Here is a 25,549-nt window from a genome sequence, read left to right as displayed (position 1 = left end):
TGATGAAAAAGGACCAACTCTCCGAACTGTAAGCCAGCCTCCAATTAAACGCTTCCTACTCTAAGTTGCCTTTGTCATGGTGTCTTTTCTGTAACACAACAGTAACTGAGACATGTCCATACATCAAAATCATAATCTAGGACCTGCATATGGGAGAAACGATGTAGTACAGTCTGAGTCTGGGTTACTTCACTTCCTAAGTTCCAGTTCTGGCCACTTTCCTGCAAATGTCATGATTTCTGTTTTCTCTTTAGTGTTGTGGGGATGGCGAGGGAGTGTGCTGGTGTGCACTTGTACAGAAGGCCAGAAATGGACAATGTTGGAGTGTCTTCCTTAACCTCTCCTATGCCTTAATCTCCGAGGCTGGTCTGTGGAGGCTGACTTGCTGATGAGTCCCCAGACCCTCCTGTCCCTGCCACTCAGTGCTAGACTTGCCAGTACCACTGACCGCCTGGCTGCGTGTGCAGTGGGGGTCAAACCAAGTCCTAACACTCACGCAGCGAGCATTTTACCCACTGACTCATCTCCCCAGCCTCCACATTTTTCACTCCAGCTGCATGGGACTCCATAGTGTATTAGTAGCATTTTAAAATCATTTATCTGTTAATGAACATACAGGCCGATTCCCTTTCCTAGCTACAGTGGACACTGCAGTAGTAAACATGGATATGTAAGCATCTCCATGATGTGCTGACTTCAGAGTCCTTCGCGTATCAGCACAAGAATGGGATGGCTGAGCCACACAGTCCACTGTCCATTTGGTTTTGTGAGACGCCTCACGCTGATTTCCACTGTAGTAGATAAGGGTTGCTCTTTCTTCACACGCTTTCAAGAGTCCACTGTTACTCATCTCGGTAACTGTTCTGACTGGTGAGACAGACCCTCAAGTAGTTTTAATTGGCACTGTCTTGATGGCTAAGGATGTTGAACACTAAGTCTCACAGGAGGGGAGGTAGAAAACTGGAGACAAAGAAGATAAAAGAACGCAATTGCCATGAAAGCATAGAAGGAGTTGTTGGAAGGAGACACGAGAGCAACAAGAATGCGCACACAGAGAAAAGGGGAGTGGGAAGGGGTTCAAAGGTCAAGCTAACAACCAAAGTAGCATGTGTGAAAAGCCCTAATGAAATCTACTGCTTTGTACACTGATTTAACAAATTTAAGAAGGTGACTGTGGCGAAGCCCTGAAAGGCTGGAGCAAGAGAAGAACGGAAGGGAGATGGAGTGTGAGGGCCCCAGCTTCCTGTGGGATGTCTTAGCCACATCTCATTTAGGTGCAGAATGACCTGCACTTCAGACCTAGGTTCCTCAAAATGCAAACAACTAACAAGCAGGCAGGTACATGAAACAGGAGGACAACAGCCCTACAAAACAGGAAGAAAACACAAAATGCCTTCACGCCGGTAAGAGTCCAGAAAACTTGGCACAGCAGCATGCCATATGAGCACCATTTGTTTGTAAGCTCCAGTGCTGGTCAACGTCACTGTGTAACACTAACTGGCCTTAACGGAACATATTAATGGCAGTGACCTTAGAGGGAAATACAGTGCCTAAGAGTTTAAGCCCAGTTAGAAATAGACTTTACTGGTTAAACAAAAGCACTACCAATCCTATTGTCATGTATAAGGGTCTCCATCTAAATATACTGAACGAGAGAAACAAGTGAAATAACTCCTAGAGGCAAGGGTGAGAGGCATATAAAAACAGGTTCATTATTACATTTATATAGTCATTATCAGAACATCAAGTCTGATCTGATAAACATAATCAAATATTTAATAGATATGATTAGTTAAATAAGACATCACTATTTGTTACAAAAAATGGCTTACCTTTCTGTCGTGAAAGGAAGCTGTCAGGTTTGTTTCTTACAGAGGTTAGCTGTCTTTGTACCAGCTTCTCTTCAGCGTGTTGACTGTCTCTGTCTTGCTTTTGCTCGTACTAAAGAAGTTAAGAATAAATGAAGCTATAATATTATTTTTACATTAAAATGTGTTGAGTTAATTGATTATACAAACATTTAAGCATCCCCCCTCCTCAGAATGCAGATGCTGGGGCTCATGACACGTGTGGTTCCAGAGTGGCCAAAGCAGCCAGTTCAACAAAGGTGTCCACTCCATCCTCTACCTCTACTCAAAGCCAACACCTGAACTGTTTTCTCTTACAGAGTAGACTGCATGTCTAGCTTTCTTTTCTTTTTTTCTTTCTTTTTTTTTTTTCAATTTGCTGTGGATATCGCTCTGTGTAAATAAAGTTCTGATTGGCCAGTGGCCAGGCAGGAAGTATAGGCGGGACAAGAGAGAAGAGAATTCTGGGAAGTAGAAGGCTGGAGGGAGACACCGCCAGCCGCCGCCAGGAGAAGCAACATGTAAAGACACTGGTAAGCCACACGCCATGTGGCAAAGTATAGATTAACAGAAATGGGTTAATTTAAGATAGAAAAGGTAGATAACAAGCAGCCTGCCACGGCCATACAGTTTATAAGCAATATAAGTTTCTGTGTGCTTTCTTGGTTGGGTCTGAGCGACTGTGGGACTGGCGGGTAAGAGAGATTTGTCCTGACTGGGCCAGGCAGAAAAACTCTAACTACATCAATTGCCCTCTTATTTTGGAGGCATGATCTCAATGTGTGGACCACACAGGCCTCAAACCTGTGACCCTCTGACTCAGCCTCCTTAGTGCTAGGATTACAAGTGTTCGTCCCTGTATTTGGCTAGAATTTTATTAAATGAAATCACTGAGGATATATTTTTGTGGGGGAAAACATCTAGTTTTTACAAAACATAATTTTTGTTAAAAAAAAAAGAAAGCCAATTATTATTGTACTTCTTCAGAGTTCCTACACTCATAGTGCATGGGAGTGGTGGTACTCTAGAGTACAGAACCTAACACACTTTGGCCAGTCATCATTTGATGAACACTGTGTTGTTTCCAATTTGGGGTTCCTACAAATACAAAGTTCCTATAGACACTCCTCTGTTCTCTATCCTCTTGGGAAGTAAAATGCACAGGTCATGTGTAGGTCCCAGCCAGCAATGACTAGATCTTAGATGCTCCACATCCTTCAACTGCAGACAGCTTCTGGGACTTTTGACTTTTAATGAACACACAGAGGTAGCTTGTGTTTTAATTTGCATTTCCTAATGTTTAATACCATGCTATTCTACTGTTCAAATATCTTTTTTAGATGAAGTACATGTCCAAATCTTTGTTCCTTTTCAATTCAGCTATTTACTATTTAGTTCTCTGGTTCATTTTCTGCTCTACATTTGTCTGTCTTCCCACTCTACTATCTTTTTGGTCTCTTAATATTGTGTTTGGAGGAGTAGAGGCTCTTATTTTGGAGGAAAGAGAAGTCCCTATGTTTGGTAAACTAATTTTTCATTCTCTCGTTTCATGAACAGTGCTTTCTGTATCACATGCAGGAAGTTCATGCCTCTTAGTCAAAAAAGATTTTCTTTGATATAGACACTATTAGCATATTTATTAGTTTTTCCTGATCTTTACTTGAACACAGATTAGCAATAACAAACCCTACATAATGTTGTATTCCATAAGCAATCTTTATTACATATTTTTAATTTTCTTCCTTGATACCATGCAATGTTGTAAAATACCATGCAATGAATACTGATTGAATAAATTAATTCACAATGAGGAATGAATTGCTAATCATGAATACGAAGTTATATTTATTACCATGAGCATTTATTTAGATTAAGATCTTCAAGAACAATCATCATAATTTTTTAACATACAAGGTTTCATGGGCCATTGGCTTCACTAATTATGACATTGTTATGCTTTCACGGAACATAGTTTATGTATTTTAAAGCAATAAACACCAAATAGTTAATAGGTACAAGTTACTGAGCTGGGTTTTATACAGTCACAGAGACATTAAGGATATTTTTTATATGTGGGCAGGGGACTGTGTCTGCTACAGTGTTCATGTGCAGGTCAAAGGACTACTTGTGGAGTTGGTTCTCTCCTTCCTTCTTTAAGAATGTTCTAGAAGATACTAACTGTGTTGAGGCACACCTTTAATCCTTTAATCCCATCAATTGGTGGGCAGAGGCAGGATGGTCTCCATAGGGAGCTTCAGGCCAGCCAAGACTCCAAAGCAAGACCCCGTCTCTCTCTGCCGTCCCTAGTCCCTACAAATGTTCTAGGGATTGGACTCAGTTTGTTTTTGTTTGTTTTGAGACAGGGGCTGTCTACATAGCTCTGGCTATCCTTGAACCTGCTATGTAGACCAGGCCGGCCTTGAACTCACAGAGTTGATTCTCATTTTAAGTAAAGCATAAAGTTCTTGCTTTGGTACCTGAGAAGAGTCTTCAGCTGCTCCTGGCAACTCAGCATCATTGCCTTTTGTTGTTTTGTGTGTCATGGGAAGAACAAGGCTAGAACAAGGCTGCAACTCCAATTCCCTTAAACTCATTGGACCATGACTGGCACATGAACCTTCACAAATGTTCCCTGTATTAAACATGTAAATGAAAGTTAAATTGTCAGAGTTAGCTTAGAAAAACAACAAGCAACAAACTACAATTACCAGTATTCCTGAGTAGTTACTCCGAAACAGCAGTGAACCTCACCCCAATACCTGGTATTAAGCTTGTATTTATATTAAAGCCAAAGCTCACAGAGAATGCAAAACTTAGCTATGTTCAAACAAATCTATGGAATATTCCAAGTAAGGTCTGTTAGCATTTAGGCATCTATACCGGCCTGCCCTTAGGGTCCTGACAGGATATCCCTCAGCTGCAGCCATTAAGAGTACCTCCAGTGTGCATTCACTATGTTTCCTTATAAAAGGCGGGCCTTGTACACCTCCTGTCTCTCTCTTCTTTCTCTTCCTCGTCCCCAGGGACCAGTTTCTGCCCCCTTCCCTGTCCCTTCTCTCTCCCCTTCCCCTCGATGATAAACCTAAGTTGGCCCTGTTGTATGGTGTGACTCCTTCCCGCCATTTTTAAAACACAACAAGGTCCAATCAGCATCACCCATGCAGTCCACCCCTTCCCCACACAACTCACACTACTCCCTCTCGCCTATCCTAACACTAAGTGGTCACACGCAATAAGACACTTCCTATTGACAATGCAACCTTGCACAGGAGGGAGGAGACAAAGGGGAGGGAGAAAGGGTTGACTTGGTCACAGTCAGCCCCTGTGGGTTGGTCAAGGTGGCAGGCAAGTGAAGCATTAGTCACACAGTCCAGAGAAGGACCAATGAACTAATGCATGCAGCTGCTGCTCAGCTTGCCTTCTCCATTCTTACACAATCCAGGAGGCTCTGTCCAGTGATCCAGATCATCTCCCACAGCTATACCCCTAGGCCAAACTAATCTAGATAATCCCTCACTGAGACCCCCCCACCCCCTGATAATTCTAGACTGTGTCCCACTGACAAAACTACCACAAGGGGTAGGAGAGGACATGGCCAAAGTACATTATCCAGTGTTATAAAAATATTCTTATGAAGCCGGGTGGTGGTGGTGCACACCTGTAATCCCAGCTCTTAGGAGGCAGAGGCAGGCAGATCTCTGTGAGTTTGAGGCCAGCCTGGTCTACAGAGGGAGTTCCAGGTCAGCCAGATGTGTTACACAGAGAAACTTTGTCTTGAAAAAACAACCAAACTAACAAACAAACAAAAACGTTCTTATGAAACCTAGTATTGTGTACAATGAATACATGTCAACAGGAAAACAGTAATACTAAAGGGCAATTCCTGATTAGAAAATGCTGGTATCAATCAGCTCTGTTTTGTATTTTTCTTCACATGACCACATTTCCTTTTTCTAATCTAAATGTCACCTCAATCAAACCAGTAAAAAGAACAGAAATCTCTATGTAAATGGCATCACTGTATGCTTGTGTTGTTCTTTATACTCCAAATCCCTTCACATATATTACTTGTTCAATAAGTTCTCTGAAAGCTAAGCAGCAGCAAAAACTTAAAGTTGGCAACTTCTCTCGGCTTCGTATTTCATGTTCTTCCTAAAATATTTTTAATACATGTGTGTGCTCATTCATGCTTACACAGGTGTGTATGTATATATGGATGCACATATTCATGTGTGCTTGACTGTATAGAAGCCAGAGGACCACTTCAGGTCTCCATCCTTGGGAATGCTGTCAATCTCCTTTAAGATTCTTTGGGCCTGAAGTTCAAGAATTACGCTACTTTGGCTGACCAGCAAGTCAGAAGGGATCCTGCTGTGGCCCCAACACTGAGATTACAAGTGCATACCACCATGCTTGGTATTACACCCTCCTCACCCCCAAATATAAAAATTTTTAAATTCATGTGTATGCACAGTTGCCTGCACACATGTATGTGCTCTGTGTGTGCCTATCAGAAGCAAGCTGCCCACAGAGGCAAGAAGACAGTATCAGATCCTATGGAGCGGATGCATGTGAGCTACCATATGGATGCTGGGAACCAAACCCAGGTCTTCTGCAAGAGCAGCAAGTGGTTTAAATGCTAAGCTAAATGCTTTCAAGGCAAGAGCTTCCTTCACTCACTAAGCCAGCCAGCTCCTTCCACAAATATTTCTATGGAAATCTTGTTTTTCTTATTAATGCTTATCTTTTTTGTTTGTTTGTTTGTTTTTTGGTTGTTGTTGTTGTGGGTTTGTTTTTGTTTTTGTTTTTGTTTTTTGAGACAGGGTTTCCCTGTGTAGCTTTGCACCTTTCCTGGAACTCACTTGGTAGCCCAGGCTGGCCTCAAACTCAGAGATCCGCCTGGCTCTGCCTCCTGAGTGCTGGGACTAAAGGCATGCGCCACCACCGCCGGCTTAATGCTTATCTTTTAAATATACCATAATTTCATGTAATCAATATGAAAGGCTTTAAGAGTTATTCATGAACTAAATTGTTTAAAATGAAATATTTTAATGACACCATAGACCTTTTCATTTTAAAGGTAATCACTTTCACTGGTATTGAACAGCTGACAATTTCCTAGATATAGCAACTAATCAGTCTCTGATTGATAGTTTATGTTAATTCAAGTTTTTATGTTAAATCAAGTTTTTAATGGGCTTTGAACAAAGCAAATATATCCACTGAGCTTTAATTTTTCCCTGTGTAGTAATAGTTCATATGTACACAGCAATTATGAAAATGGCTGCCTGGCTAACTCTCCAGTGCAACAGAAGTTCATTAAAATACTGGCAATAATGCACAAAATGCAGAGTAACTAATGCTCCTGGTGTTGTATCTGCTCTTTAAAGAGCAGTATTGCTGTTTCTAGTCCTATGTCATTTGCCCAACATTTTTCTGTCTGTCAAATAAACTGAGAATTAGCATATTTAATGCTGAAAGAAAAATATTCTAAACATTTTTTGCTGATGATATGGTAAACACCAAAGATCCCAGTCTAATAGAAATAAATAGACTAAAATAATTATGAGAATTAATAAGAGTCTTTGGTGCCATGACTGGATGCTACATTATTCAAAACTATTAGCTTATTTCTTCATTATAGCAATAAAACAAAGAATAGAAAAACTTTTTTAGTATCATGATCAAAACTATAAAATATGAATAAAATTAGTAGAATCCATATGAAGACAATTATGAAATCTTACTGAAAGTAAAAAATTCCACAAGGCCATATGTGGAATTTTCCACTTGTGGTAAATCTATGGTATTCAGAAAGAGGATCCAAATGAGCAGACTCAACCCAACACCTAGAAAGGAAGTCAGCAACACAGAGCAAAAGGTCAGCAAATCAGATGAGAAAATTAGCAAAATAAAACGTTAGCAAGGAAACTGAGATAAAACAAACAAACAAACAAACAAACAAAAAATCCCAGAAATGTTAAAAATGAACACTGCCCCTTGCCCCCCCACAACACCCAATAGTTAAGAACACTGGTTGTTCTTCCAAAATACTAAGTTCAAGTCCCAGCAACCACAAGGTGGCTAGCAACTACCTATAATAGGATCCGATGCCCTCTACAGGCATTCAAGTGTACATGCAGACAGAGCATTCATATAAATAAAAAAATCTTGGGGGGGAACCCCAATGAATCTAATAAAACCACAGTAGAAAGCCTTACTGATAGACTGAACCAGGTACAGGAGCACTATCAGGATGGGGGTCAAGGACAAGGAAATAGCCTGTTCAAATAGCAACAAGGGGGAACCCAACAGGACCACTGCATCTAAGAACTCTGGGAACAGGGCAAGAGACCAAACCCACAAATTCAGAGAACAGAAGGAGCTAAGATTAAACACTAGAGAATCCAGTCAGTGAAATTATAACAGAAGATTCTTCAAATCTGAAGAAATGTAAATCCAAACCCCAAAGGCATTTAGAATCCTAAAAAGACATGACCACAAAAGAACTTCTCTATAATTTATTATATTCAAAATGTCAAAAACACAAAGCAATCGAGGGAGGGAGGGAGGGAAGGAGGGGGAGAGAGAGAGAGAGAGAGAGAGAGAGAGAGAGAGAGAGAGAGATTGATTAAAAGCTGTAAGAGAAAAACACCAATTCACCACAAAGGCAGAAACATCAGAACATCAGATCTTTTCATTAGCAACCCTAACACCAGAAGCTCTTCTTTCTTTTGAAAACATACATTTACTTATTTAGTGTGTGTTGGGGGAAGGGGAATCCATGTCATGGTGCCTGTGTGGAGCCAGAGGACAGCCTGAGGGAACCGGCTCCCTCCCTCCACCAAGTGAGTTTGGGGGCCTGAGCTCAGATCATGGGGCCAAGCAGTCTCAGCAGACCTAATCTGATGGCTTTATGTCCTGAGATGGAGTAACTGCCAACCGTAACTGCTATACCCAGCAGGTCTACTTTTTAAAACTGAGAGAGGAAGGGGGGCGGTGTATTTCAAGACAAGCACAAACTAAGGTAGTTAGTTCATAACTACCAAGCCAGTACTACAAGATTCTCAAAGGAATGCTATACACGGAAAAGGAAGACGGCTATCTTAATCACGGCACACGGGAAAGAATAAATTATGAGAGGAATAGCTAGCTGGTTGTACCTTCTTGATTTAATTTTGATGTCTTAGTTACCTAGGAATCTATCCATTTCTTTTTGTTTTCAGTTTGGGGACGGTCTCCCTCCCCAAGACAGGGTCTCACTATGTAGCTCTAACTGTCCTGGAGGGTCATTATATAGACCAGGTGGACTCAAAAAGTCAGAGATCCACCCGCCTCTGTGTCCTGCATGCTGGTATCAAAAGTGTGCACCACCACACCCAGCTGGGGGCTATGTTTTTAAAGTTATTCCCCAATGAGGCAGGGCAGTGGTGGTGCACACCTCTAATCCCAGCACTTGGAGGCAGAGGCAGGCGGATCTCTGTGAGTTTGAGGCCAGCCTGGTCTACAGAGTGAGATCCAGGACAGCCAGGGGTGTGACATAGAGAAACCCTGTCTCAAAAAAAACAAAAAACAAAAACAAAAACAGACAAACTTATCCCCTAATGAGTCACAGGACTTAGCTGAAATTGGCCCTACAGCCTCTTTGCACCTCCAACATTTATTAGCGTGGAGGCCCCCCCCATGCACTTTTTCACAAGAGTCTGTCATGAGAATGCAAGTGTTACAAAAGCCCATCGAACTGAAGATGAAATGGGAAGACAAGAACATCCCCATCCCTGGACAAACACTGAGCAGGGTCACACTACTGGCCATTCGATCTACAAACTCGATATGAGACAAAAGAACCACTAAAATTTGAGAGGTGCTTCTGAGACAGGAAAGAGTCCCTCCAGGTCTACCTGGGTGCTGGACAAACGTAAACTAAGAACGGAATCACTAGTAACATCTCCCTGGGACTTAGACCGGCAAGGATCACATCCACGCCCTAGGACACAGCCGTTACAGGCCTATCTTTGGCAGTTGACTGCTGTGCGTATTGCTGAATTTGAAGCTGGCTTTCCAAAAATGGCAAAATCATGAGCATGGCCTTTGGTTTAAAAACTGGACATAAAAGAGTTAATTATTGCTAACAAAAAATGGATTCCATTGAGCCACTCTACAGTCAGGAGAGATATGAAGACATTGTTAAAGAAGTCAGTACCTGCATTAAGAAAATTGGCTATGATGGACTGGCTGGAGAGGTGGCTCAGTGGTTAGGAGCACTGGCTGCTCTTGCAGTGGACCCAGGTTCAGTTTCTAGCACCCACCTGACAGCTCACAACCATCCGTAACACTGACATACATGTAGCCAAAACACCTATACACATAAATAATGCAAAGAGCTTTTAAAGGGAACTGGCTATGAACCTGGCATGGTAGCCTCTCTCTTTAGAATGCTGACAACATGTTGGTACCAAGTGTTAACGTGCCGCCTTGGGTCAAGGATGCAAAGTCACTCATAAAGATAGCAATGACTGGGGCTGGAGAGATGGCTCAGAGGTTAAGAGCACTGGCTGCTCTTCCAGAGGTCCTGAGTTCAATTCCCAGCACCCACATGGCAGCTCACAACTGTCTGTAACTCCAGATCCATGGTACCAAACACCCTCATACAGACATATGTGCAGGCAAAACACCAATGCACATTAAAAAAATTAATAAAGCTAGCAATGACAATGCAACCACACTTCAGGTGGCTTTGGGATGTACCTCACCATCAGTCCAATGACAAGCCTTTACACCTCTCTCCCAGACGTCTATACAATTGGTAGTATTGGTACTGTTGCTGTGGGCCAAGTGGAGACTGCTGTTATCATTCCTGCTTGGTAGTTAACCTTGCTCCAGGCAATGTCATAACAAGTATAAAGTCTACTGAAATGTCTGAGGCTCTTCCTGGTGGCTCTGCAGTTGTCAATATCAAGAATATGTCTGTCTGAGATGTCCCCTGTGGCAGCAGCAAAAATGTCCCATGATGGAAGCAGCTGGCTTCACTGCTCAGGTGATCACCCTGAATCACTCAGGCCAAATCAAAGCTGGCAATGCCCAAGCTAGACTGTCCCACAGCTTACACAGCATTCAAAGGTGCTAAGCTGGAGGGAAAGACTGATCACCTTTCCGCTAGGAAGCTGGAAGACAGCCCTCCACTGTCCCGCTTGATGAAGCTGCCACCATTGGTATGGTTCCAGGTAAGCCTTTGTGTGTTGAGGGTTTCTCTGACTTCTTCTGGATCATTTTGCTATTCATATGAATCAGACTGTTGTGTTTATCATCAAGGCCACAGACAAGAGGGAGGCTGAAGGTGGCAAGGTCACCACGCTCAAAGAACGGAATGAGTGTGTCATCGTTACACCTGCATGGATCATCTCAGGACTACTTGTCTCGATGGGCCATTTAAGTTCAATACTAGGTTAATAACAAGGCACAGAAAATCCCCCACTCAAGGAGGGAGAATATTTTGTTTTGTGGACCTTTAAGTCATTAATTTTTAAAATCAGTACATTTTAATAGAAGTAACTTGACCAAACACTTGTCTCAGTATTTTAAGACCCATTAAAATAAAGTTTAATGAGGAGGGAATATTGAATGTGATGGTTAATACTGTCAATTAGATAAGGTCTAGACTCAGCTAGTGGACAGCCTTTGGGCATGCTGGTGAGGAGTTAAGATTAGCTGAGGAGGGCTGGAGAGATAGCTCAGAGGTTAAGAGCACTGATTGCTCTTCCAGAGGTTCTGAGTTCAATTCCCAGCACTCACATTTGTGAGATCTGACGCCCTCTTCGGGCCTGCAGGCACACATACTCTATACATAACAAATTAAATCTTAAAAAAAAGAAAAAGAAAGATTAGCTGAGGAGGGAAGTGCCAGGAGCATCCATGGCTGCAGTTCTGGACTGACTAAAAAGGGCAAGGCAAGCTGAGCAGCAGCAGCAGCACTCTGCTTCCTGACTATGGAGTCCAGGGGTCAGCAGCTTCACTCGGCAACTGTCCTGCCCTTGAGGTGTCTCCCTTTTGTCGCAGCAACAGCTGGGATGCTGAGAAGTGGGCTGGAGCTGTAATAAACCTGACCACATGTTCTGGAGGTTTGGCGCTGGTCTCAGGAAGACTGTGGAAGGACCGTCAGTGGTGGGCCGTCTAAGCCTAGAATCCTGTAGGCAGAGGTTAACAGGCCGTTCTGGTAGGGGCCAGAAGACAAGCTAAACAAGAGACACACAAACAGCGGAGTTTATGAGGCTTCAGAGAGCAATGAGGACTCTGGTTGGAAACTGGATTAATGGCACTCCTGTGATGTTCTGGCAAAGAATTTGGCTGCATCTATATCCTGAGGACTTGAGTGGGGTTGAATTTAAATGTAAAGACCAATTTGTTTGACTTAGGAAATTCCAAGACAGGAGCACATTCAGGCTGTGGTGTGGCAACTCATCCAGGTCTACGTGAGCAATCCAAGAACTAAGCAGAAAGATGTTAAAATGTGTGTTTGAACCCTACAGACAAGGCAGGTCTGGAAGCAGCTATACTGCTCAAGTGATTGGCACCAATAAGAAAGCCTGCTACTTTGTTCTAACACAACAGAAAACAGTGTCCTGAGGGCAAGACTCCAGTCACTGAAAGCTCCATTTTGTGAACAGTGCTAATTCGTTTGAAAGGGGAGCACCTGACCTGAGGCAGACTGCTGCTGGAGCAGCTCCCTTCCTCCTTGAAAGCCTAGCCGTGTTTCCCCAGGGCTGACATACGGAAGTTGATGAGTCTGAGTGGCTCAGGCTACACCCCAAGCTGGCAGCAGAACGTGGTAGCAGCATCACTGGCTTTGCAGACATGAAAAAATAGAGTAAGGGGATCATGGAGGCCTGACTACAGTGTCAGGAAGCCCTGAGGCAAAGCAGTATGTGACAAAATTGGAGGTCCTGAGAGGCCATGAAACTGCAAAGTAAATAACCTAATTTACAATGGAGAACCCAGGATGTTGGAAATACCAGGACCCAAACCCACCAGGACCAAGGGACATCTGCCAAGGAAAACTCCAGATACTGAGTAAAGCTGACCCAAGAAAAGGCCATGTATGAAGCCGAGCGGTGGTGGCGCACACCTTTAATCCCAGCACTGAGGCAGAGGCATACAGGTCTCTGTAAGTTCGAGGCCAGCCTGGTCTACAGAGCGAGATCCAGGATAGGCACCAAAACTACACGGAGAAACCCTGTCTCAAGGGAAAAAAAAGCAGGTAAGAGTTGGGGGAGGGGGGGCTACCAAGTCCTCTGGAGCCCCAAAGACTGCATCATAGGTCCCTGAAGCTGGACATGGAGGTGCAGATTTGAGACTTTCCCTGCTAGACTCTGGTCTGATCACTCCTTACTCCTTACTACTGTCCTAATTATTCTCTTTTGGATTTTTAAACAACGCTGTACTTATTAAACGTAGTGGAGACTTTCTGTACTAAGTTAACTTTTCTATTATCAAATGGTCATGAGTCTGGTCATTGCTTAAGGTAACTGACAAGCTGACACGGTGTAGAACTGTGACGGTCAACAGCGTCACCCGGCAGGATCTAAAACTGCCTAGAAAACAAGCCTCTGAGTGTGCCTGTCAGGAATGGTCTAGCCTAGGTTAACAGAGGTGGGAAGACCGGCCTGGAGCATTCCATGGGCAGATAGAGGTCCTAGACTGAATTAACAGAAGAGTGCAAGGTGCCCATCAGCATGCTGTTCTCTGTAGACTGTGGAGTCAACATCAGCAGCCTCCCACTCCGCCCACCATGCTTCCCTTCCAAAGATGGACCCCTGAACTGTCAATCAAAATCGACTCACCCTTCCTTAGCTTGTCTTGGTAAGATATTTTATCAAAGTGACAAGACACACAAATAAGACGCTGATCAATGAAGAAAAGAGGAATCAGAAATGAAGGCACACAACTACAGCCACCTAATCTCTGACAAAGGCAATCATTAGAAAGAAGACAGTCTCTTTAACGGTGTCGGAAAACCTGGATATCTACATGTGAAAGATAAAACTGTATCCGTATTTCTTACTCTGCACAAAAATCAATTACAAATGGATTAAAACTCTCAAACTGCTAGAGGAAACCATGTCTTTAAGATAATAACCACAGGCACGGACTCTGTGGAAAGAATTCCTATGGTAACATGGAAATCATTCTAAGAATAAACAAATGAGATCACATGAAATCACACAGCTTCTACACAATGAAGAAACTACCAACAGAGTGAGGAGGCAGCTTACAGAATGGGAAAAATATCTATCCACATATCAAACAGAAGATTAATATCTACACTATAAAAAAAAACTGGAAAATAAAACACGAAAAAAGCAGTGATCCCAGCAATAATGGAGTAACGGACTGAGCAGACAGCTCTTAGAGAAGAGGACAAGGATGGGATGCCTCAGCAGGACATGCCTGCTATGCCAGCAGGAGGACCTGTGTTCAGAGCTGCAGCACACATGTAAAATCCAGGCATGCCAGTGTCTGTGTCCCCAGTGCTGGGAAGACAGAGGTGGATCCTAAGGACTCACTGGACAGTCAAGCCAAGTAGTTAGCGCCAAGTTCAGTAAGAGGCACTATCTCAAAAACTAAGGCAGAGTGGTAAAGGAAGACGACATCAGCATTGACCTCAGGTCTCCACATGGGCGCACAGACTTCCATCGGGTGAGTGCATCTGCATACACACAAACACATCTTCCCATACACACTGATGACAATTTCTAAACAAAACTACAGTATCAGTAAATATTCGGAAAAAGTGCTTAATATTCCTACCCATTAGGGAAATGCAAATGACAACTGCTTGAGATTTCACCCCAATCAGCAAGGCTGCCATCAGAAAGACAGCAGCAAATGCTAAAAAATGTGAAGAAAGGAAAATCCGTACTCAGTCAGTAAACTGGTACTGCCATATGGAAGTCAGTGTGGAGGCTTCTCAAAAGCTAAAGACTAAATTCCCATTGGACCTGCTGGAACCACAAAGGACTCGTAAGTGTCATTACCACAGGACACATGCACATCCCTGTTTACTGATGTACCATTTATAAGCTAAGAGATGGAACGAGCCTAAACATCTATAAGAGATGAGTAGAAATGCACACAGACATGACAGAATTGTATTCAGCTGTGAAGAAAAAATAATGGCACTTGAAGGAAAATGGAACTGGAGATCACGGTGCTAAGCAAAGTAAGACTCAGAAAGGCAAACATCACATTTCCGCTGTGCCTCTGGGATTCGGACGGACGGGGAATGTGAGACAGGAGAGTAGGGATGAGTGGAAGACAGGGTGACAGAGGGTGGGAACCAACAGGAAGTGAGAGGGAGGGTGACAGAAGGTGGGTGGGGAGGAACGAATGAGAACACTATGTAATTAACTATAAATAATAAATGTTTTCTAGAATAATTTTCATATTTAATTGGACGATAGCAAGGATAAAGTATATACATTATTTTAGCTTCTGTGTATTTCAGAATACTGTATATTCAGAACCGTCTGTTAAATCATACTAAAAGGCCACTGAGATAGATGATTTAGTGGGTAAAGGCACCGGCTGGCAATCCTAATGATCTAAGTTCAATTCCTGAGACCCACATGGTTGGAGAAAATCAAGCCTGGAAGTCGTTATCCAAGGGTGCGAGGTGTGTGTGCACATGTGCACGCACACAAATAGATAAACAATAAAAAATTTTAATCGTACTAAAAGGTATTCAAGTTATACACAATCCATCTTATTCTTAAATAAGATTATCTTTTAAAAATAACTACCTCTGTCTCAAAAAGAGATAATTTAATCATTGCAAATGACTAGGATTTTTCTAAAAATATGTTTTCATTAACAAAAATTATTTACTATACCACAGGTGACCCTTTGGTTACTACTAGAGATAAGGAAGTGCTAGGCTAAACAGGCTGTAAACTCAGATTTTACTCTACAGGAGCTCGCCTCCTAGAGTCTCTCAGGTGATCTATGCGCGCCCTCTAGTGTCTACTCTGTTACTGCACTCTGCACAGTGAACTACGTGTCCCGTTATATGCCATGTAAAAACTAATCAGAAAGTGTGTAACACTCTCACCATATGCACAAAATGATAACTTACAGCAACTTTATGTACATTCTGCTGGAAATTCCAGTTTTGAATCTCTTTCAGTTCTGAACAATATAAGGCTCTTCCTCAATATTAATACTCTAGAAATGCTCTAATTTCAGGCATAACCAGTCTACACTCCTATTCATTTTACACTTTATTTCATTTGGTGTAAAAAGTAAAAATGTTTGCACTATTGAAATCTGTCTTTTGATACTGGAATACATTCTTAAATATGGTTATGTTATACATCATTTTAATGCTTATACTTCTGAGTCATAATTTTTTTTGCTAGTGACATTACCTGCTGACTGTATTTACTTTATAATGTAGAAACGGTTTGGACAAGAGCCAGCCCAGACACTGCTAATGAACACACAAGGCCGAGGGTGTCAAGAAGCTCTGCAAAGGAGATGGGGCCTTCAAGATGAGGAGCACAGTGGCCAGGCCATCAGAACTTGACAGTGACTAACTCCTGAAGCGGATGTTCTCACAACCACACTACAAGTTGCCAGCTCTCAATGTGGCCCACTGAATGGCCACTGGACATTCGAACGAGGCTGGGAAGAGAAAACACCCAGTGGAGACCCCATCCGATGACTGAAGCCTTAACGCCCACACTGAACTCCCACCCGTTATTCCATGTGCGCTCACTCAGCATTGCAAATGGACTGAGACGCGCAACAGAAAGTGGGCTGTGCATGACCGAGAGCGAGCTCCAAAGCGCTCCCCAAAGCTAACGTGTGCATGTGAAAAAGGTCTGCTGCTGACTACCCACTACAGCTTTCTGACTCCCAGGAACCGATGACATCTGAGAAGTATGCTCAGCAGGCTGACATGCATAGAAACTGCGACGCCTGAAACAGCACTGGCCAGGGAGGGCCCAATTCTTCCGTCACGTCTTCTCCACGACCTTAGCCAGGCGCCAATCCCAGCCAGAGCTTCAGAAGGTGACAACTGGGTGTGATGAGATTAGCTAGCTATGAAGTTTCGCCTCCTGACCAAATTCACCTATCTCTCACCAACTGACTGCTGCCAACTCCCACGGCAGCGGAGTGCAGAAAACACTTTCCAAGACTTTGGTCAAACTGTGAAGCATACAGTTTTATTATAGAAATAAGCAAGTCTATTTTTTGTTGACAAAAAAAAATTGCATTGACTATGATTTCTACTGACAAGTTTGAGTCTAGTTACAGTGACTTAAAATTCAATCTGATGCTGGGCGGTGGTGGTGCACACTTTTAATCCCAGCACTCGGGAGGCAGAGGCAGGCGGATCTCTGTGAGTTCAAGGCCAGCTTGGTCTACAGATTGAGTGCCAGGACAGGCACCAAAACTGCAGAGAAACCCTGTCTTGAAAAACAAAAACAAAAAAAATAAAATCTGAAACCTCAGTTCATTTTACATCAACCTAATACAGAATGCGGTAAGGAGCCTGAGAAAGTCAGTAACTAGAAAGAACACACAGAGCTCAATTAAATGGCCAATTTCCATCTGCAAAGTTACCCAGTCACAGAAACCTATTTCTACTGAAAGACTACTATGTCCAGAAACTTTCTGGTCATTTTGTGGATCTATACAAAGTGGTGAAAAACTGACCCAGCCAACACACAACTCCTACTGTGCCTTTGTACTTCAGCCTGACACTGCAAAAGGTGAGCTGTGCACGGGAAGTTTGATGCCAGCTTCACGTTTGTCTTCATTCGCTCCTCTTCCTCACGCCTCCACCTCTCCATCTCTCCTCTCCTCCCTCCGCACTCGTGTGTGTGTGTGTGTGTGTGTGTGTGTGTGTGTGTGTGTCTAACACACACACACACACACACACACACACACACACCTACTTAGAATGGTGCCCAAACGATTTTAAAAGATAATTACTGTTCAGTGTTCCTGAGCAGATTATGTGTGTTAGATATACTTCCTTCAGGCATGAGTTACAGCGCTGTTGGCTGTGACTTCAATGTTAATAATCAACAACAGAAATTAAATACAATGTCTTTAAACAGAAATACATGGGCTGGAGAGATGTCTTAGAGGTTAAGAGCACTGATTGTTCTTCCAGAGGACCTGAGTTCAATTCCCAGCAACTACATGGTGGCTCACAACCATCTGTAATGAGATCTGGCACCCTCTTCTGTATAAATAAATATTAAAAAAAAAAAAAAAGAAATACACAGAAAACCAGGTTATATACTGATCAACTGACAATACACAAGAGGCTTGCTGGACCCAATCCTATTAGCAAGGTTCAGTGTTATATATTAAAGTATATATATATATGCTTTCTTTTTTTTTTAATTTTGGTTTTTTGAGACAGGGTTTCTCTGTGTTGTTTTGGTGCCTGTCTTGGATCTCGCTCTATAGACCAGGCTGGCCTCAAACTCACAGAGATCCTCCCGAGTGCTGGGATTAAAGGTGTGCACCACCACCACCTGGCTATATGCTTTCTTTATAGGCTACAGCTACCACAGACAATGAAAATTAACTAATGCTAGTAATTTCCAAAATGCTAAAAACAGGTATTTCATTTACTCTCTAACACAGCCCAAATGTACTAGACACTGCGTCTAGAAAATCAGACACTTATAGAGTAGATTTCTACAGTGGTATGATCTCGTTCAACTTTGTCCTACACAGGACTAGTGGTTCTGAGGGGCTACTTACACTTTCTAGTATATAATAAAATAGTGGTACATCTGCATTAAAATTTGCAAGCATTTGTATGTGTATTACAAAAACTATCTAATATCCTTCCCAATGGTGCACATACTAACAAAAACACATAAATCATGTCCAGGAGAAAGCGTTGTGTATTACAGAAAAGCTATTACCTGTAATGGGTAGCCATCCCAGCATTGGCCTGGAAGTTCCAACCCCCATTGAGGCTTCGGTAATGGTCACGCCCACAAGGCGCAGCTGAGGGAGGAAGCTGAAGACCCAGGATCGAGAGGAGAAGTCTCTTTTGGTTCTGGGACCCTGGACGCTGGAGGTAGACCAAGCAGAGTTCTCCAGAGAACACTGCCAGACTGCGCCATACCCTTGCCAGAACCTACAACCTATTCCTTCATTTGTAAGTTACTCCACAAAATAAACCTCCCTTTTAACTACTCGGAGTGGCCTTAATAATTTCACCAATATCTGGCGCCCAACATGGGGCATGAAGCCACGACCCTGAGATTAAGAGTCTCATGTTCTACCAACTGAGCTAGCCGAGCTGGTTGCCAGAAGGAAGATGGGGCCCCAACAACAAGTCTACCCAATCCAGAATGATGCCATGGTAATCATCATCATACTATACTTCTTGCCAGAATTTCAGACAATCTTACCCATTACTCTGAGAGTTGCTGCAGAATCTACAGTTAGTCTAACTGGGATTTAACTATCTGAGCTTTCTCACAATACCCGACAGAGATACCATCACCCTCTAAACAGCAGAAAGCAATTCTAAGAAAACGACGCCCCTTATCCCTAAGGTTTCATATTTCTCAGGGTTATGGATGATGGTTCTAGGGTTGGGGGGTAGAAGAAACTGTTAAACTCAATACTGTCCTTAAGGAAAGAAAATATGTCTCAAAAAAAAAGGGAAAAGAAGAAATGGAATGGATAGGTATAAGTTATTATGGTAGACTATCATATACATTAGTAAACAAATTTAGTAATATAGCAGCCTTAGATAATTTGCACTGTTATGAATTCTTATATGTTGATACAAATATAAACTTTTTATGTTCCTATTTAAGATAATTTGTATATTGATACAAATACAGAACTATGTTTGTTATATTGTACACATATTTTTACTCTTATTTGAAATATTTGTATATTGATATAAATGTAAATTTATATCTGTCATACTGTATGTATGTTCTACTTCTGTTTAAGATATTCTGTATACTGATATATATTTAGGATTGATATCATATTACATATTGCACTATACATTCTTACCTCTGTTAAAGATATTTTGTGTATTGTCACAATTTAAAGTCATTGTCCTTTTACTGTACATTTGCTTACAGACTGTTTGCCTTATTTATAGGAAGCCTTAGTCCTTAGGTTGTTTAGGTAGATAAGACTTATAGATTTATTGTCACCTATGCTTGTAATCGCTATAATTATGTTAGTTAGGTTATCCAGATTTATAAATACATAGGTCAGATGGACAGGTAATCTTCAAACACTTCATGGACCTAGAGAATATGGCATTTAAATAACTTAGAATTCTGTTGACATGAGACACAATTGCTCCTGGCAGCACCAATTTGATCCCGAGAGAATGTTGGGCTTCTAAGACATTTCCATTTGGAAGTTTGTCTTCTTGGCATAAAATGGCCTACTGGGCAAAGAATTGCCCTTGCCTCAACTGCTAACAGTACAAATGCTGTCTTTTCTGGACAAGCAAGACACAAGGAAAGCGACCACTATACTTTGCCAAGACAGGGTAAGATGGTCTTTCAGAATTCCTGCTTCTGAAAATGGTCTGTCAGATACTCTAGGCCTGTAGCCAATTTGTATGCACCAACGATGCTGAGAAACATTAGGTGACTGTCCAGGCTGCCAGCTGTCTCTGTCTACTCTTGCAAGACTCCCGAAAGTTGCTTGCATCCTTCTCCCATTTCTCAGGTATTATTATATTCCTTCTCAGGTCTTTGATGAGGTTGAAGACTAGCAGTTATAGTTACAACTTAGTATATATACACACTCAGGTTCTTTAGGATAGGACACCTTTTGGAATGATCTTTGTAACATGCCACCTACCCACACTCTAGACTTCCCTGGATTTTAGTATGTGTTTTTTGCTTGATATTGTTTGCATTTATTATAATTCCAACTTATCTAGGTCATTATCCCTCATTACTCCTGGACAATATTTGATAATTATTTCTTTGTGTATAGTCTTGTATTAGGTTAGAACCTTCTTATTTAGACAAAAGGCAGAGATATAGTGGGTAGCCATCCCAGCCTTGGCCTGGAAGTTCCAACCCCCATTGAGGCTTCGGTAATGGTCACGCCCACAAGGCGGGGCTGAGGGAGGAAGCTGAAGACCCAGGATCAAGAGGAGAGGTCTCTCTTGGTTCTGGGACCCTGGACGCTGGAGGTAGACCAAGCAGAGTTCCAGAGAACACCGCCAGACTGCGCCATACCTTTCCCAGACCCTGCAACCTACCCCTTGCATTTGTAAGTTACCCCACAAAATAAACCCCCCTTTTAACTACGTGGAGTGGCCTTAATAATCTCACCAATAATGACCTTTAATAAGGAAATCTCCCAGCCTCCCTCGAACAAAGTTGTACTTCTCGATTCAGATAAAGAACAGGACTAGAGACTATAACGTGAACCCACTCCAGCCATCAGCATGAGAAGGACGCAAGGACCCACAACAGCATAAGTACCGCCTACAAAACAAGAACAACAGTCCGTGTACCTGAGGCCACAGCAGACTGCTGCAGGAACATCCCAGCTGCTCGCTCATCGGAAGGCTCTGCAGTTGCAGTGGGCTGCGTCAGGCAGACGGACGGTCCTGCCAAGATGTCCTCTGCTGCCGCCAGTACAAGCCTTTGTCCTTCACTAAGCTCACCCACACTGTTATCCATGTCCTTTAAAAACGAGAAAAATGGCTAAGGTCATCGTATTAAAACCAGTCAAAACAGGAAACAGTTTTTAAATATCATGATACATAACACGTAAGTGCTTCTAATGTCACATTTAAGGTACAGGAAAGGTAGGTCTAAGAAGAAGTTAGTTTAGGAACCAGCAAGATGGCTCAGCAAGTCTGATAACCCGAATTCAATCCTTGGAGCCCACTGGGTAGGAAACAACCTACTCCTGCAACTTGCTCACATATACAATAAATAAATGTAACCTTTCTTTCAAAAAGAAGTTTAATGAGGCATACAGTGATATGTGTGTGTTGGGGGGGGGGGGGCTGGTGCTGCACATGCTCATTTAATCTCTCACTGAACCTACAGTTCACCCCACTGTCTAGAGTGGCTGGCCAGTGAGCCCTAGGGAACCTCCTGTCTCTGCATTCCCAGAGCTGGTATTGCAGGTCTATGTCACCATTCCCAGATTTTTCCTGGCTATGGAGGATCTAAGCTCAGGTCCGCATGCTTGTGAGGTGAGCACTGACTACATGCATCCACATGGCAGCTCACAATTGTCTGTAACTCCAGTTCCAGGGGACCCTCACACAGACATATATGCAAGACAAAACACCAATGCACATAAAATAAAAATAAATAAATTTAAAAACAAACAAACAAATAAACGATTTTTTTTTTTTTTTTAAGGAGGGAGGGAATGAGGGATTCATTGGATTGTAGGATGTAGCTCAATCAATAGAGTATTTGCCCTGGGGCCCAGGATTTGAACCTCAGTACCGAATAAAAAAATCGTATGTGAGCTGGGTGGTGATGACACACACCTTTAATCCCAGCACTCAGGAGGCAGATGGAGGTGGGTATCTGTGAGTTTAAGGCCAGCGTGGTCTACATAGTGAGTTCCAGGACAGCTAGGGCTACACAGAAAAACCTTGACTCAAACCACCCCTGCAAAGAAAAGAAAGAAAAAGAAAGAAAGAAAGAAAGAGAGAAAGAAAGAGAGAGAGAGAGGAGAGAGAGAGAGAGAGAGAGAGAGAGAGAAAGAAAGAGAGAGAGAAAGAAAAAGTAAAAACATTGCTTTGAAATTAGTATCACTCTTAAATATTCTTGGGCAGTGTTTAGAGTAATACCAGACACATTTTCCCAAGTAATTATTATAACCCTTCACAGTGCTTGTGTTAGTGTTAAAGGTGGAGACGTGTCTTAATATCTTCACCTTCCAAAGGTGGTGGTATGTAACAGACAATCAAAGACTGACAATGAATGACTATGTGGATGTTCCCGTAAATAGTTTCCCTTTGTTTGTTTTCCGAGACAGGGTTTCTCTGTGTAGCTTTGCGCCTTTCCTGGATCTCACTCTGTAGCCCAGGCTGGCCTCGAACTCACAGAGATCCGCCTGCCTCTGCCTCCCGATTGCTGGGATTAAAGGCGTGCGCCACCTCCGCCCGGCGAACCCCTTTGTTTTTTTTTAACGGCATCAGTAACAGTTTCACTCTGGCATATTTAAACTGTGACCTGTCTGTGATCCTCTTCCCCCACTTCCCCTAACCCACTGCCTCCTACCCTTTCCATCCCAGGAGGCTCCACTGCCCTCTCCTCCTCCTTCAAATCCTCCTTCCTCTCTCCTGGTCCCTTTCATACCTACACTAACAGTTGCATACATACATACATACATACATACATACATATAACAAAATTAAAAGCTAGGATCCACATGAGAAAAGGCATGTGATATTTGTCTTTATGCATCTGGATCACCTCACTTAATGATTTCCAGATCTACACATTTTCCTGAAATTTTCATTTCCATTTTCTTTATAAATGAATAAAATTCCACTGGGTGTATGCATCACCTTTTAAAATTCTTCATTGAGCTGCTGCTGCACTAGACTGATTGCCTTTCCTTGCTACTGGGACTAAAGAGGCAATAAACATGACCTACAGTAGCTCTGGAGTAGGCTTTAGAGACCTGGGTATACACCCAGGAGTAGACTAGCTGGGTCAGATGGTACTTCTAGTCTGAGAAATGTCCATACTGATTTCCACAGTGATTACATCAGTTTATACTCTCAACCCAGTGAGAAAGGGTACAGATCCTTTTCAATGGCTTCATTTTGGGCTCAACAGGTAAAGGTGCTTGGCATCAAGCCTGAGTTTGAGCCCATTACCAAGACAATGGAAATAGAAAATTCTTGCAAGTTTTCCTCTAATGTCCACAGATGTGGTGTAGTATATGAGCATACACATTCATGTGCAAGCACACACGTGTTACACACACACAAAACAAATGTAATTTTAAAAATATCTTTAAAGCTGCATTTTTGTTGTTGTTTTTAAATTGTAGCATAAAAGATTGGAAAAGATTGTCTAAATTTTTCTCAGTTACAAAATTTAGTTCAGAACCAGGCGGAGGTGGTGCACACCGTTAATCCCAGCACTCAGGAGGCAGAGCCAGGAGGATCTTTGTGAGTTTGAGGCCAGCCTGGGCTACCAAGTGAGTTCCGGGAAAGGCGCAAAGCTACACAGAGAAACCGTCTTGAAAAACAAAAACTAAAACAAACAAACAAAAAAACTTAGTTCAGGCCAAGTTTAAGGGGCCATAACGCTTATTATAGAGTAACTTAAACACTGTCTTACCTAAATTAAAAGTTGGATATTTAAACCGGTGTGGTGGCACAGGCCTTTAATCCCAGCACTCAGGAGGCAGAGGCAGGTGGATCTCTATGAGTTCAGGCCAGCCTGGTCTAAAAAGCAAGTTCCAGGACAGCCAGGGCTGTTACCAGAGAAACCCTGTCTCCAAAGTTTTTTCAAGTTGGATTTTCCCCCGTATGTCTATCTAGACAGACAGACAGACAAAGGAACAAACGCTTTAGTTTGAGAAGTACCTCTGCTTGCTGTGAAACTAGTAGCTCCTGTTCTTGCTTAGTAAAAAGAGAAAGAATCGCATTTGCATGAAGCTTTTTATGGGGCCTCCTAATCACCTCTCCTTCACTGGGAGGGTCATCTTCCTAGAGCAAACACACAAGACATCAGAAAAGGTTATTCAACAATTACACTTTTCTCAAGTATGAGTAATAAAACTTTAGGATGACATGATACCAGTATCTTTCAAAAGATGAACTTATTTTCATGTAGCTCATTTCCATTTGATTATAAACACTTCTCATCTGCCTCGAATGTGTACAACAGTACAAAGCAATTTAAGAGTAGACTTACACAACAGTGGGTCTTCTATCTCAAGCAACGAAGCTAATGATTCCTAAGTGTTTCTGTGAAGCTGTGCTGTGGATATCGCTCTGTGTAAATAAAGTTCTGATTGGCCAGTGGCCAGGCAGGAAGTATAGGCAGGACAAGAGAGAAGAGGATTCTGGGAAGTAGAAGGCTGGAGAGAGACACCGCCAGCCGCTGCCATGAAAAGCAACATGTAAAGACACCGGTAAGCCACAAGCCATGTGGCAAAGTATAGACTAACAGAAATGGGTTAATTTAAGATAAAAGAAGCAGACAGCAAGAAGCCTGCCACGGCCATACAGTTTCTAAACAATGTAAGTTTCTGTGTGCTTTCTTGGTTGGGTCTGAGCTACTGTGGGACTGGCAGGTAAGAGAGATTTGTCCTGACTGGGCCAGGCAGGAAAACTCTAACTACAAAGCTGAAACCGAGCTTCTGTCTAGGGCTCACATGGCCTCCTGCTTCACATTATGTGGTGCAAATCACGCCAGGGTGAGGCAAAGGCAGCCGAGCACTGGGGTAATGCTGCAACCTGGACCACAGACAACATAAAAGCTGCAGGAACAGGAGAGCATCTCCAGACCCTCAGTATTCCTGCTCCTGCTCCTCCTCCATCTCCAGACCCTCAGTGTTCCTGTTCCTCCTCCTCCTCCTCCTCCTCCTCCTCCTCCTCCTCCTTCTCCAGACCCTCAGTGTTCCTCCTCCTCCTCCTCCATCTCCTCCTCCTCCTTCTCCAGACCCTCAGTGTTCCTCCTCCT

General features: G+C 42.7%; 1 protein-coding gene across 1 annotated transcript in view; it reads right to left on the bottom strand.

Annotated features, from left to right (window-relative positions):
- The window catches only part of Kiaa0586 (KIAA0586 ortholog), an 87,248-nt gene that overhangs the window by 18,660 nt on the left and 43,039 nt on the right, over positions 1–25,549 (bottom strand). Inside the window, exons 22-25 of the mRNA XM_036205629.1 lie at positions 24,448–24,570; positions 21,388–21,559; positions 4,325–4,479; positions 1,833–1,941 (exon numbers count right to left, since the gene is read on the bottom strand). Coding sequence (XP_036061522.1) covers positions 1,833–1,941; positions 4,325–4,479; positions 21,388–21,559; positions 24,448–24,570 — 559 coding nt within the window. The remainder of the gene's footprint in view (positions 1–1,832; positions 1,942–4,324; positions 4,480–21,387; positions 21,560–24,447; positions 24,571–25,549) is intronic.

This window comes from Onychomys torridus, chromosome 14 (assembly GCF_903995425.1).
Source record: "Onychomys torridus chromosome 14, mOncTor1.1, whole genome shotgun sequence".
Lineage (NCBI taxonomy): Eukaryota > Metazoa > Chordata > Mammalia > Rodentia > Cricetidae > Onychomys > Onychomys torridus.
The sequence above is the reverse complement of the archived record's forward strand: the minus strand, read 5'-3'. Positions and strand labels throughout refer to the sequence as shown.